Below are 15,490 nucleotides of genomic sequence, written 5' to 3'. Positions count from 1 at the left end.
ATAGGGATGCTATGAGTCAGAACTGACTCAATGGCACCTAACAACAACTACAACTGTGTGAGTTGGGCTTGGTGAGAAACATATTCTAAAATTTATTGTGGTAATGGTTGTACAACCCTGTGAATATAGTATACATCATTGAATTGTATACTTTAAATGAGTAAATTGAATGGTGTATGAATTATATCACAATAATGTTGTCAAATAAAATAATAAAAATCTTACATGCTGAATCACTCAGTTGGATAACCTGATAAATACTCAATCTTGTCACACAGATCATTTAGATTCTTATTTCCAACAGCATTTTTGAAGATATAACTAAGGTGCTTCTTCACCAATAAACATTGTGAAATGTAGAAAAAGGCAATTGTTAGTATGTGTCCAGAAAACACTGTGAAAAAACACCAAGTTCATACTAAGTATAGTAATTTTTATTTCATTTGCTCTGTATACATGTCATTCACCAGTATTTTTAAGATGGAGTAATAATGCAGGATACTTTATATACTTTGCCTTGATTCATTTTTTGGATGTCACAATTATTTCACAAATAAGATGCTCAAAAGACAGTGTTTACTACTTATTTTTGGCAATAAAAATTACAAAACTTAAATTAAAAACTGTGCGCAATGTCATTGAACTGGAAGAAAGGTAATGAAGTAAAAACAAATAACAGAGGAAAAGAGTTTATCAAATTCAGATTCTTCTCATCTCTAATTATGCCAATATGAATAACAGCAATAGATAGCCACTGATGCTCAAAAATTTGACTCATCCTCTTTTTCACTTTATGCAGACACTTTAAATTTTATCAAGATTTTATTTTATCAAAGATACAGCTTTAATTTTATTTTATCAAAGATGTGGCTTTAGAAAGTGATTATCTAAAATATTTCTCATGATATCTTCTGGATCAGAGCACAGTAAAGTAAAATAAAACTTTCTGGTCTGGTTGACCATTTTTTTAAACAACAGGTTCCACATGGTTTACAACAAAAAAGAGATCACTTTGGAAGTCAACCATCAATCTTTGTCTGGAGGTAAGAAACTGAAACAATAATTAGGGCAAATTATAGAAATAGTTGCTATGCAGAGCAGTCTTTCCAGAATTCTACATTGTAGACACTAACAGCTTTTGCAAATGGAAATAGTACTAGTTGATTTCAGATTCTTCTTACAGATTTTTCAAAGTCCGTCTATATACAGATGCAAAATTATGGATGGCGGTTTGAAGAGTTGAGTGTCCCTCAGGAATATCACACGAACTGATCATTGAATGTAGTGCCCGAGTATATGCTGCAAATAAATTTTTGCACAGTGATGAATGAAGTCAAATTCTAAATAATTCTCTCAGACTCTTTACTCTTCTAATATTGCTTCTCTACCCATAATCCCATAGGTATTAGAGCTTAAATATATACTAATACACTTTTGGTGTGGTGGTGCAGGATCAGCACTGGACTGACAGCCACAAGGTCAACAGTTCAAACCCATTAGCTGGCTCCTCAAAAATCTTATACAGGGTTGCTATGAGTCGGCAGCACTTAAGAACTGTTGCAGACCATCCAGACCCAGTCAGGAGTTCGAGGCCCTGTGGGCCCAAGTGTTGCAGACCGTACAGGCCGCAGGCTCTGAGGAACAGACTCTAGCCACCTAGCAGACATAGCAAACTGTTTTTCATTTGTATTCAGTTATGTTTATTATTAATTGCATACATGAAGCCCTGATATCCACAGATAAATGTAATATTTTCCTAAAAGCCGAGACTGTAAAATTCCAAAAAGGCAAAGTTCTTCCCTCAAAGAATTCAGTCAAAGTAAATTGGGTGGCTCCCCGGTCTTTGTTCTAAGGACAAAAGGACACCTTCCCTAAAGTGTTTCCAGGTGCAGCCCTATTCACCCAGGTGTCTCTTTTCCTGAAGAACCTGGGCTGGGCAGCCGACACAATGGGACTCCTCCCAATCCTTCTTTTCCTTCCCCCATTTGAGGCTAGGTGCTAAAAGGTATGTTAATTAAGCTTGAGAAACCAAGTTTCGGTCGTGAGATTCGAACCTGCGAAGTACGATGTAAAGCTGCCTGAATGTCTGGAAAATTACGTATGTTAGCTGTACCTTGTCTTAGTCCCGCCCAGCTTTGTGTATAGTTCCTCTCCTAAATAAAACGGAGGCGCAAGACGAATCCAGGGTGCATTACGGCTGGCAAGGCGTGCGTTACGGCATGCAGGGGGCTCGGTCCAGCATTGCAACCATACTGCCTGCTTAGCCAAGATGTTTACTATGCAGGATCTTACAGCCCTCATGGCTGAGATGTTTGCAATGCAGGATCTGCCTGATGCCAGTCCCGCATCCGCTCTGGTTTCGGGGTGTCTCTTTGTTTCTCTCATTGTGTCCTTGTGTGTCTTTCTAGATTTCTACTGCCGCCAGATATCCCCATCTTGTGAACCAAACACCTATGTCGAGGCTGGTTCTCGGCAAAGAACAACAACAATGTGCCATGTACTCTGTGAGGACAGACACGGAAATGAAGGAAATAGGCAACCATTATTAAGTTATAGTGTAATATTTTCAAACCAGAGGCGTATTCAAAATGTTGTCACAGAATGAAGTTGGGAATAAATGAGTAACAATCTAAAAGAGTGTAACAGCTAGGTTTTGTGTCAACTTGAGTAGGTCAACATTTCCAGAGGTTTAGCATTTGAGATGTGCTTATTCCCATGGAAATGAAACTTAATACAGGCACAGTTAACTTTATGATGAGTGGTTATGAACAGTCAATCAATTAAAGGGATGCTTCCTTGAGGGTGTGGCCTGCTCCAAATATAATGGACACTTGGGAAAGGCTCTCTCATTCTCATTCTTCTGCTGAGAACCTGGGACTTTGCAATTGTAAGCCATTTCCTTGATAATAAACCTCTGTCTCTCTCTATATATATACATGGAGTCCTGGTGTGACACTGTAGGATAAGCACTGGACCACAAGGTCAGTTTGAACCATAAGGTTGTTGGTTCAAACTCACCTGCCACTCCTTGGAAATCGTACACAAAGTCACTATGTGTCTGATTCCAGTAATTGGCTAACATTTAAGATGGTTCTGAAAGATGAATTAGGAGTCCTGTTGTGGCGATGGAGGATAAGCACTTAACTGCAACAAGGTCAGTTGTTCAAAACACACCTGCAACTCCTCAGAAACCCTATACAGGGTTGCTGAGTCAGAATTGATTCAACAGCACAAATGATGAATACAGGAAGAGGGCATTCTAGATAGAGAAATGAGTGTGTGAAGTATACAATATGTAAAAGAACGTGATATATTCTTGGAATTGCAAGTTTGGTAAGTCAGGAGTGTGGCCTTTTGCTCTTTTAAGCATTTTGCACTTTAAGAAATGGGAAACTCAAGAAGTTTTAGGAGATGGGGAACAGCATAATCAGATCTCTAGATTGTTAAATCAAGAGATTTAAAGAGACTGCGAAAACAGAAACATTAGTGAGAATAAGGACCACTTTCTCCTACTGGGACTCCTGATAAAAGATGGAGCCTATACAGTTTCCATTTGTTTTAGTGTTCTCTGGCAGAATTGACAGACTGAAATAGACACACACGCAAATAGGTCTCTGTTAGAAAACATTAAAGTATTTGTATAACATTAAAGTATTTGGGAATTCAACTGCACAGAGCCTTAACTTAGCCGTAAGATATTTTGTTGTTGTTATTGTTAAGTTGGTTCCGACTCATAGTGACCCTGGGTAGGGTTTCCAAAGAGCTGCTGGTAAGTCTGAATCACCAACCTTGCGGTTTAGTGCTTTTGTCTTATAGCGCCACAACAAGACTCCATAGAGATAAAGTCTAATATCCTTTAGTTGAAGGAGGACGTGAAATCCAAGTGCTCTAAGAGTAGAGTGAGCTTGAAATAGTTTAGCATAAATGTGGACAAGAAGGCAACAGATCTCAAAGTGAAAAATAACTCACTATAATTATTTTTATTGTCTCATAGAATTTTTGTACAAAAGGGTTATAAGAGCATTTCATATATAATTGTTGTTATTAAGTGCCATTGAGTGGTTCAATAAATGCTCAGTAAATGCTAAATTGTATGGCTACTCCTATTATTATTTTTTATAATGGATGTCAGGCCTCAGCTGTTCTTTCAAAAAACTTACCTCTGTGGTTTTTGTAGAAAATACAATTGTTGGCACAGGTCTCAGGATGAGCATCCCAAAAATCTGGACCACAACAGCACAGTGGAGGTAAAGTAATATTATACAGCTTCATTTTCTCCTGGATCTGGGCTCTTAAAGCATCTACGTATCTATAAAAACACAGTATTATCAGGCAAAGTTAGCTACTAGGAAGACAGTGAGCAAAGAGCTCACTGAAAGAAGATACCTTATTTTACTACCAAGTTTTGATGCTATGTGCCTGAATTCTTCTTTGTACTGGGAAGAAAGAATTAGAAAAAATGCAGTAGTATTATATAATCGTGAAATTTAGTGAGTTCTGTACTCCTCATTGATGAAAAGTGTTAGAAAATAGTCAACTTTCTTTAAGGAAGTTATAAAAAATACTGTGAGATACCAGACTTCCCACCAAGTCTCCTCTATAAGCAGAATTTCATGCAGAACATTTCATAGTACCTTAAGTATTCTTTTTCTCTCTGTTTCTGTTTTTCTCTTTCACCTTTTATCTCTTCAAGTTTCAGTTGGGCTAATATCTCACTCATCTTTTCCCCTGAATATGGTACTTCATGACAGGTCATGTTTGGGATCCTCTGCTCTTCAGCATAACATTCCTCCTCTTTCTTTATAAGTCTAAAAATAAAATCATAACATGAATAGGAATTTCATAAAATCATTACTTAGAATGAGCTTATAAATACAAATTAGGCATTTCTAGATGCAATGGAGCCAGTAAATCAGTTCAGATATTATTATTATGTACCCTCGAGTTGGTTCCGATTCATAATGACCCCTGTATAGGGTTCCCAAGGAATGGCTGGTGAGTGTGAACTGCCACCCCTGTGGTAAGTATTCCAGTGTTTATCCTACAGCACACCAGGACTCAGTTTAATACGCAGAAAATATCCTCAAAAATTTCTGTTGGCTGATTTGCGTTTATCCTGCAAATCAGCTATCTACATAGGCTCTCAAAGGGAAATGATCAATGGTTACTAATAAGAGATTTCTTTTTTTAAAATAAAAATCCTAGTACAAGAGCCTTCTCAGATTAAAACTATAAGTAGAGAGAACTTGTATTTTTGGCAAAAATGGAGTAACTTAAAAGGAATCAGATCTGACCTCTAAACATAAATAACAAAAAAATAAAATTTAAAAAAAAATGGCTTTCAAGATACTAGCTATCAGACAATAAAAGACAATCACTGACTTCTGGCAAGATGGTGGACTAGGCAGACATGTTACACAGATGTTCTACAACAAAGATTGCAGTTAAGTGCTGTCAAGTTGGTTCCAACTCTTAGCAACCCTACATAGGGTGTCTGAGGCTTTAAATCTTTGCGGGACCAAAAAGCCTCATCTTTCTCCCATGGGGTGGCTGGTGGATTCAATCTGCTGACCTTGTGGTTCACAGTCCAGTGCTTATCCTATGGAGTCACAACGCTCCCTACAACAAAGACATGAGAGATCAAAAGAAACAGATACAGATAATAATCTTGGAACCCTGAACTTCAGATGACAGGATAGAAGTGGAATGAATGCTAAATAGGAGAAGAAACTGAACGGGGTAGCAAGGTGGCAAGAGGGGAGACAAACAGGTGAACTGTCAACTGACCCGATTCACCACTGCTATCTTGAATTTTTGCAAGCAGCCTTTGACTTAGACAACTGTAAAAAAACAGCAACTAAGAAAAACAACAAAGTGAAATAAGCAAAATTATGTGGAATAAATCAACAGCAAATAAAATAAAACAAAGCAACATTAACAATCATGACTTTGCAAACCACCTCAGAATATAGACGAACCCAGATAAAGGACATTAAGTTGAGTGAAATTACTCAAGCATAAAAAGGGATGAGACCACTATTGTAAAAAGCGAAGAAGTTCTCACACTAAAAGAAACATTCTTTGATGGTTAGCTCACTTGGGAGGGTAAATAAGTGTTAACCTGGATGAAGTAAAGTGTAAATATAGTAAGAGGCAGTTGGTGAAAAAAGGATGAAAGCATGGGAAGGTATAAGAAGAAATGCAAGATTAAAAGCAATAGAGGTAAATATTCTCACATATACATAATCCGGAGTCCTAGCATGGTGCTGTAGGATAAGCAATAGACAGCTAACCACAAGGCTGGAAGTTCAAACCCACCAACTGCCCCTTGGAAACCCTATATAGCATTACTACGAGTTGGAAGTGACTCGACAGCACTTAACAACATCCACAAGCCTGCAATAATGGTAGATACATGGATAGACACACAGACTGACTGGGTGAAGGAAGAACGTGAGTATACACACATGTAAAAACTGGACAGAGGATATTTGCACATAGGTATATACCTTTGTGAAAGAGCTGTGATAGTGTAGTGGGTTATGAGTCCAACTGCAAACTGTAAGGTCAGCAGTTTGAAACTACCAGTTGCTCTGCGGAAGAAAAATGAGGTTTTCTGCTCCTGTAAAGATTTATGGAAACCCTATACAGGTATGAAAACCCTATACAGGATTGTTATGAGTGGGAACCGACTCCACAGGACATAGGCACCATCACTACCATTTACCATTGCTGCAAATATATACATGAATGTGGTACAGCACATAGGGGGTAAAGTTATGAATACTTCTTAGACATTACCAAACACCTTGGAGGAGTGAATTGCGGGGCCTGAGGGCTCAGGATCATAGTCTCAGGGGACACCATGGCAAATTGTTATAACACAGTCCACAAAGACAATGTTCTACATCTTACTTTGGTGAGTAGCGACTAGGATCTTAAAAGTTCAAGAGCATCCATCTAAGGTGTAATTATTGGTCTCTCACTGTCCAGAGAGAAAAAGAGTGATGACAATTAAAGACACATGAAAATAGGTAGTATTCAAATGGTCTAATGCACCAAGTGCTCATTAGTCTCCACAACCCTTATGAATGTTTAGCTACCACTGCCAACTGCTCTGAAAGGGATCACATTAGAAAATCCTGGATAGAGTGGAATAAAGTATGGAACAAATCTAAAAAAATTATAAAGACAAAAACAAACTCCAGGCTTACTGGTAGAACCCCCAAAACTATGGATGTTAGTCACTCTTCCTTTGTGGAAATGAACTCACCTCAGCCCAATGGTTCAATTTTCAGATAAACAATAAACGGGTATATAGGGAAAAAATAACACCAGGGATGTAGGTACACCTTAGAATAGTCAATCACTTGAGATCAAAATGGCAGCATTTAGTCAAGGACATAGTTAAGAAGGGTTACAAAAGGAAGAGTGGAAATAGGAAACACAGGAGGAAGTGGGAAAAATGATGTTACATTTTGGAGTTTGCAATCAGTGATAGAAAACAAAATATATATGAATTGTTGAATGTAAAACTGATGATCTATCTACTCTGTAAACCTTCACTCAATTCACAATAATAATAAAAAGACAGTGTTCACTGGAACATGGGAAACAAACAAGAGAACCTCATAATTACTCTAGCTTACTACCTTGATAGTTTCTAGTCAGAGATAGAGGGGTGGGGAACTGAGGTGAAGCTTCGTGGAATCCTTGCATTGAGAAGATGGAGTTGAAAGTCTGCTGAAAGACAAAGGCAACTACAGTTCATATAACAGAATCCCTATTATTACACAGAGAACCCCAGAGATCCAGTGGGTCTCTTTTGAGTAATCAGCAGAGTATTGATCACTGGATATACTTGAGAATATAATCAGAGGTCAGGGAGGTTTTGGGAGGAACCACCCAAAAGGATTAAGAGGAAATAGTGCCGAGTGCTTATACAATGCTATAAGCATATAGTGCCTGTTCTTATAATCCAGACTTGGAAACATTCATAATTCATTGGGCAGTAGGTGGAGTTATTCATAAAGCTATTGCCTCAGTAGCGGGGAGTAACAGTTAGTCCTAAACTGAGAAGTGTTCTGGATTTGCCTAATAAATTGTAAATGCAAGGTCCCAAAGGATCTGGTTCCAAGTAACTTAACTGCATCTCAAAATCAAAACTCAAGATTTGAAGGAATATGAAAGTATTCATAAACCAAAAGATAAAACTAAAAAATGTATGGCATAAAATCAAAGATTGAAAGTTAAGCAAAGAAGGAAGAAAAAAAAACCTATATATGAATAAACAATCAATAAAAACCAACAAAGAACTGACATGATAGTTAGAATTAGCAGAGGACATTAGAAAAGATTGCAATTTTGTCCTATATATTCAAAAAGTTAAGAGTAGGCATGAAATATAAAAAAGACTAAAATTTAACTTTGACAGAGGTGTGGCAACATGGTGGAGTAGGAAAAAAAGTTGGTGCAGATTACTTGCATAAGGATATGGAAAGTCAGGTGAGACAGATGCAGCTTCATATCTGCATCCTAGATCTCTGAGCTTCAGATGAAGGGATAGAGAAGTAGAATGAGTGTTTACTGGAGGAGGGAGCTGAGCAGACACAGAAAGAGAGGTGGTGACTAATGAGCTGTAGCAGCCAAACAGACCTGCTGCAGTTATCTTGAGTGTCTGAGTGACTTCAGAACCAAGAAAACACGTTTGTGTTGAAGAAACCTATCTGTGACTGGCTCACAGAGACAAATATGTGATTTTTTTTCTTGTTCCCCAGAGGTGAGGTCAACCTCCACCAGCATACAGGCCCAGAGAAGCTCCCATTTTCCTGGTGATAGGAGCTGCCTGGAGGTGTGAGCTTCACTGAAGGAGGAGGAGTTACCTGCAATTACCCTGCTTGGGCAGTTCCTGTTCCAAATCAGCAAAGTCGGCCATGCCAACCCTGGACTAGCTGTCACTAAAAGAAGCAGCTACTAAACAGACACATGGGGATAGGAAAAAAAAAAAAAGGAAGAAAGAAAGACTGGAAAAGGAGCAGCAGGACCATCTTGAACTTTTTAAAGTCGGTTATGAAGGCAAGAGTCCAGTAGGTGGCGCAGAGGCATATTGTTTATTGGTGGAGAGAAAGTCATTGCCAGTTGATTTATTTCTTCTTTCTTCGTAAATATTTTATTCTTTTGTTGTTATTTGCTGGTTTGTTTGTTTTCCTTCTCTCTTGTGTGTTTTCTCTTCTTGCCTCACCTGGCAGGAGAAATCATCTGTGGCCATATAGCCCGGTAACAGCTGTACCCTCCTATAGCCCCATCAATTGGGCTAGAGTCAATACTAACTGCTACATACTATATTAATGACAACAACCAACATCAGCTAAATCCACTCTGAACTGAACTGCACAAACAAGGAACAAATAATGGTGTACAAGCTCATCCCCTGATCACACCCACCAGGAGGCAGTCAGTGAGTGCCTAAGAATACCCCAACACAAATGAATACAAATATATAATACACCAATGACTCAAAAGCAGCTGAAAATTTCTGTTCACATGAATAAATAAGACTAGCTTAAATAAATGACCAAGAAGCAGGGGTAGAAAAAGTTTTTGAGGGGAAAAAAGGCACTGGGACAACGGAAAAGGAATTCAGAAGAGTGATAGTTAGGTCCCTTCAAACGATTGAGAGAAACGTTGAGGAAAACAAGGAAGAATATAGGAACAACAACAACAAAAAATGGAGACAGTACAAAATCTGCAAAGAAATCCAGATGATTAATAACTAAGGTATCAGAAATGGACAATTTCTGATAGGGCATTGGAATAGATTTGAATCTATGAAAGCCAGAATTATTAAGCATGAAGATAAATCTCTCAATACTAGTATGCTAGAAGAACAATCAGAAAAAATAATGAAAAAAATCTGAAGAACACCTAAGATTCAAATAGGACAACATTAAGAGGAATAATCTACAGGTGATAGGAATTCTAGAATAGGAAGAGACACAATAAAACACAGAAAAGATAGTCAATGAGCTGCTGAAAGAAAATTTCCCTAATATCATGAGAGATGAGAAGACGAAGAATTCAAGAAGCTGAACGAACTCCAAAGGTGATAGATCACAAAAGAAAATCACTAAGACATAACATAATTAAACTCTCCAAAATGAAAGACAAGGAGAGAATCTTGAAGCAGCTTGGGAAAAATGAAATGTTACCTACAAAGGAAAACCAATAAAATTAAACTCTGATTTCTCAGCAGAAAACATGAAGGCAAGAAAACAAAGGGAAGACATTTACAAAACTATGAAAGAAAAAACTTGCCAACCAAGAATCATATATCCAGCAAAACTGCCCCTCAAATATGACAGTGAACTTAGAACATTTCCAGATAAACAGAAATTAAAGGAACCTATAAAAATCAAGCCAACTTGATCTCTCAGCCATAGTGCCATCTTGTTAGAAGCCTCTGAACCATGAGAGCCAAGATGAGGAAGAAGCGAATGTGCAGGCTGAAGCTTAAAAGAACAATGAAGCAGAGGTTCAAGTAAACACTAGTGTGTGCACCCACAAAAACCACAGCAGCAGGAATATGTAATGACCGAGGTTACGACACTGGTGCAAGCTGACTACATGCTACTATTTAGAACTTCTGGTTCAGTAGATCTAGAACTTCCATCACCATTTGACGACTGCTGTGAACACCTGAGACCCACCTTGCTGTATGAACTCAGTTTGTTTTGATCCTTTGTCCTGGACCTTTGACATTCTGGACTAGCTCTTGTTCTGTTGTGGCTGAATGTAACGTGTACAAACAAACAAGCCAACTTTACAAAAAGATAATAAAGTCCTTTGGATTGAGAACAAATAACAGAATACAACAACTAGAGATTGACATATGTGATGCCACCACCCAGAATTCAATCCGGACGTAGAAATATCTAGAATAAAACAAAACTGCAAGATTGAAAATGGAATCAGAGGTTTTCATATACTGAAGATAGCTACAAAGCAAAAAGAGGGAAAAGTATAGTAATAATATTTCAAATGGTGAGGAAAAGGCATGAAGACTAACCTAGAAGTGCTGGGATAACAGAAGATTCTTGTTTAAAGAAAGACCTGCAGAACAAAAGTGGACTGTTTAGCTGTTTAAATATCAAGGAAGCTGTTTGCTTTGAAGGCATCAAGGAAAGAAAAGTCAAGGAAAACCCCATTTTAGGACTGAAAACTAGAGAGAACTTATGAAAAGCATAATATGTTTGCTAAAAACCACCTGGGTCTACTTGTAAGCAGAAGTGGGGGAAATAAAGCAATGAAGACATGGGCTGAGTTTGCCATATTCCATTGGCAAATGAGAAAGTAAATAAAAGAGCTAAACAGAAAATTTCAAATGGTAGCTCAAGAAGACAAGGTCAAATATTAAAATGAAATGTGTATAAAAACCTGTAGTTAGAAAACCAAAACAGAACACATTCAGCATTTCTCAATCTGAAAGAACTGAAGAAAACAATTCAAGCCTCAACGTGCAATATTTAAAAGTTCTATGGGTGAATACTGAATGATGCAGAAAGCATCCAAAGAAGATGGAAGGAATACTCAATCACAGAACCAAAAGGAAATGGTTGACATTCAACCATTTCATGAGATAGTACATAATCAAGAGGCAATGCTACTGAAAGAACAAGTGCACTGATACCATTGGCAAAGAATAAAAGGCTTGGGAATTGATGGAATATAAATTGAAATCTTTCAACAAACTGGTACAGCATTTGAGGCACTCATTCATCTATGCTAAGAAACTTGGAAGATAGCTGCCTGGAAGAAATCCAAATTTGTACCCATTCCAAACAAAGATGACCCAACAGATGGTGGAAATCATCTGACAATATCATTAATATCACATGCAAGTACAATTTTGCTAAAGATTGGAACTGCCTGAGGTTCAAACCAGATTTCAGAAAAGGTTGTGGAACAAGGGATATTATTATTGCTGATGTCAGATGGACCTTGGCTGAAAGCAGAGGACACCAGAAAGATGCTTTATTGACTTTGTAAAGGCTTCTGACTGTGTGGATGATGACAAGCTATGGACAACATTGTGAAGAATGAATATTCTGGAACACTTAATTGAGGAACATGTGCATAAACTAAGAGGCAGTTGTTTGAATACAACAAGGGACATTGAATTGTTTAAAATCAGGAAAGATGTATACCAGGATTGTAGTCTTTCACCATACTTATTCAATGAGCAAATAATCCAAGAAAAACATGGCATCAGGACTGGAGGAAGACTCACTAACAACCTGTGAAATGCAGAAGATGCAAACTTGTTACTGAAAGCGAAAGGGACTTAAAATACTTACTGATTAAGACCAAAGACCACAGCCTTGGTATGCGTTGCATCTCAATGTAAAGAAAACAAAATTCCTCATCACTGGACCAGTAATAACATCCATATAAATGGAGAAAAGATTGAAATTGTCAAGACTTCATTTTGCTCAGATTAACTGTCAACACTGAAAGAAGCAGAAGCAGAAGACGTATTGCAGTAGGCAAATCTGCTGCACAAGACCTCAATATGATGAAGAGCAAAGATTACAGTTGGAGGTCTAAGGTGTGCCTGACCCAAGTCATAGTATTTTCAACAGCTTCATTTTCATGTGCAAACTGGACAGTGAATAAGAAGACTGTAGAAGAATTGATACATCTGAGTTATGATGTTAGCGAAGAATATTATAAGTACCATGGGCTGCAAGAAAAACAAACAAATCTGTGTAGACGAAGTACAGCCAGAATGCTCCTTAGAAGCTAGGATGGCGAGACTTGATCCTTCATACTTTGGACATATTATCAGAAGGGACCACTCCCTGGAGAAGGACACTATGCTAGGTAAAGCAAAGGGTAAAGTGTCAGTGCAAAAGAGGAAAACCCTCCAACAAGATGGATTGGCACAGTGGCAGCAGCAATGGGCTCAATTGTGAGAATGGTGCAGTACTGGGCAATGTTTCATTCTGTTGTGTATAAGGTTGTTATGAGTTGAAACTGACAACACCTAACAACAGTTATAACAAGCAATCTTATACACTCTATGATGCAACCTACAGTACCAAGGTGAACAAGAAGGAGACTCTTATGGCCCCAGAGACTGTGTTCCTTAAGAGCAAAATGCCATCAAGAAACTGACAGGGATCAAGTATGAATTACAAGCAAACTGTTACTGTACCCTGGCAGAGAAGCTGGAGCAGCACTGTTAACTCCCTGGAGGGCAAGTCCTTGTAAACTCCTGCCAGCCCCTTGCCTGGAGTATCTGGCAGCCCCAAATGGGGCTGAAAGCTGCCCACTTCCTGCCACACTGAAGAGCTGGGGGGATCCCAGCATGGGGAGAGCAATCCATTCACCCCAGTTGCCAAACAACACCCCCAACCCATGTACTTTCTATCTTCCACCAACCTTGATGGTTCTGGCCTTTCCAAACTACATTTGATTGTCTGATACCGCTTGGATTGAAACAGACCAAGTCCTCTTAAGGCACCCCTGTTTGAGATGGGCCTATATTCTTTTTAATGACACCTCCAAATGCTACTTCCCCCTTTCCAGGTTGCCAACTTTATTTTTTCCATGGAACAATTTTATTATCTTTTTATTAAAAGTTTTTTATTGTGAATTGAGTGATAGTTTACATGGGAGAACACAGGTTGTACACTCATAATTTCATTGCAATGATTACAGTCTCCTCCATGCATCATCCTTCAACAGTATTTGCTTCTATTCCCTCTGGTGGTTTTTTTTTTTTTTTTGGTGTTTTGGAATATATATAGTCATTTAAACAATCAAAAGGCACATTCTGCCAGCCTGCCTCCTGGCTGCAAACACACAGCCTTTCTCTTTCCATGAATCTAGAGTCCTCAGCTGCTCTATTTCTCCATGTCCTCATCTCTGCCTCCATCTCTGGTGTCACTGTTTCTCTGGATAGGGTCCCATATTCCTCTGGTGCTCTTCTTCCTTGATAGTCCTAGGATCCATTTTGTTACAAAACGTTTACCTTTACAATTGTGACAGTTGCAATTAGTCACACTAACAATTACTCACTATTGAATCATAAGAATTTTATCCCCTATCTTTTCACCAGACTCATCTAGACAAGATGAGAACTAGTCAGTGGGGATTCTACCTTCCCCTGCACACTCTGAAACTAAACTCCCTCTTGAAAACTTGTAAGCCAGTCACTTCATGCCTTTATAGCTTCCCCCATTTTCGGTAGCCAATGTTTAAGTTGCTTGTCCCTATCAACCCTGCATACAGAAGGGATAGGATTGATACTTAATGTGAAAGACTCCTTTCCTCCCTCTCAATTGGTATTTTGGGCTACTACATCCATAAGTGGCACTGTGGGTTAATGTGTCAGATTGCAAAGCCGTTTGAATGGCAAGATCAGTGGTTCAAACTTACCAGTTGTTCCTTGGAAACCCCACACAGGGTCGCTATGGGTTGGAATTGACTCGACGGCACTCAACAACAACAACAACACATCATCCATAAGTATAGATCAAGCTCATTGTAGCAATTTATACTTGTTTACTTTATCAAAAACTTTTTTTCTTTTAATCTTCCTCTAGTCAAGGTCTGATCATTAAGCTATTGAAGCTAGGTTGAATGGGTATTATCTACACATTTCGGCGTTCTTGTGTGTCTCCCCTCACTTCATATCAGCTGGATGCTTTACTCTCAGCTCTAGCCCTCCATGGCTCAGGAGTCCCCAGGTCTCACCACACTTCCAACCAACCAGTTCTTCCTCTTCTCTCTCTCATCTCCAAGTCAACAGGAGTCTATGGAACATGGTCAAACTCAGCTCATTTCTTCTTTGCTGCCTTTTCCCTTCTCACACTCACCAGCAGACCAACATGGTCGTCAGCAAGCTTACATCAGGCTGCCAACTTTTTACTGTACAGTGACTCTGTGCTTGTCTGTTTAGCTCTGTGTATAAATGGAGTGTTGTAGAGATGACGTTGCCCCACTTCCCCTTTTACCCTGGTCTGGTCACTTGTTTGGAAGCAGAGCCAGTAGAGAACCTTTAATTAAAAGAGTATCCGTAATCAAATAAAAGGTGTAAATACCCAACTTAAATGCAGGCATTTTAAGATTGGACAAAAAGTCAAAACTATGTTGCCAATAAGAAATGCACTTTATATGATGGAATGAATATGGAACTGAGGTTCTCTCATGTAAAATATCATATAACTCACAATAAAACATTAAACAAAAAAAAAAAGAAATGCACTTTAAATATAAAGATAGTGGTGGTGGTAGTGTGCCATGGAGTCAGTTCCAATTTATAGTGACCCTGGCATAGGGTTTCCAAGGCTGTAAATCTTTATGGGAGTAGAAAGCCTCATCTTTCTCCCACGGAACAGCTGGTAGTTTCAAACTGCTGACCTTAAGGTTAGCAGCCCGATTTATAACCACTACACAATATACAGATACAAATAGGTTAAAAATAAAG

At 38.5% G+C, this 15,490-nt stretch overlaps 1 protein-coding gene across 1 annotated transcript in view; it reads right to left on the bottom strand.

Moving 5' to 3' along the window:
- Positions 1-1,177: 1,177 nt before the first annotated feature.
- Positions 1,178-15,490, bottom strand: part of CCDC15 (coiled-coil domain containing 15) — a 227,537-nt gene continuing 213,224 nt past the window's right edge. The window contains exons 14-16 of the mRNA XM_006867680.1: positions 4,635-4,808; positions 4,161-4,309; positions 1,178-1,299 (exon numbers count right to left, since the gene is read on the bottom strand). Of these exons, the coding sequence (XP_006867742.1) occupies positions 1,178-1,299; positions 4,161-4,309; positions 4,635-4,808 (445 nt within the window). The remainder of the gene's footprint in view (positions 1,300-4,160; positions 4,310-4,634; positions 4,809-15,490) is intronic.

This window comes from Chrysochloris asiatica, unplaced genomic scaffold (assembly GCF_000296735.1).
Source record: "Chrysochloris asiatica unplaced genomic scaffold, ChrAsi1.0 scaffold00107, whole genome shotgun sequence".
In the NCBI taxonomy this organism is placed as follows: domain Eukaryota; kingdom Metazoa; phylum Chordata; class Mammalia; order Afrosoricida; family Chrysochloridae; genus Chrysochloris; species Chrysochloris asiatica.
Note: the sequence above shows the minus strand (reverse complement) of the source record. Positions and strands in the feature narration are given on the sequence as shown.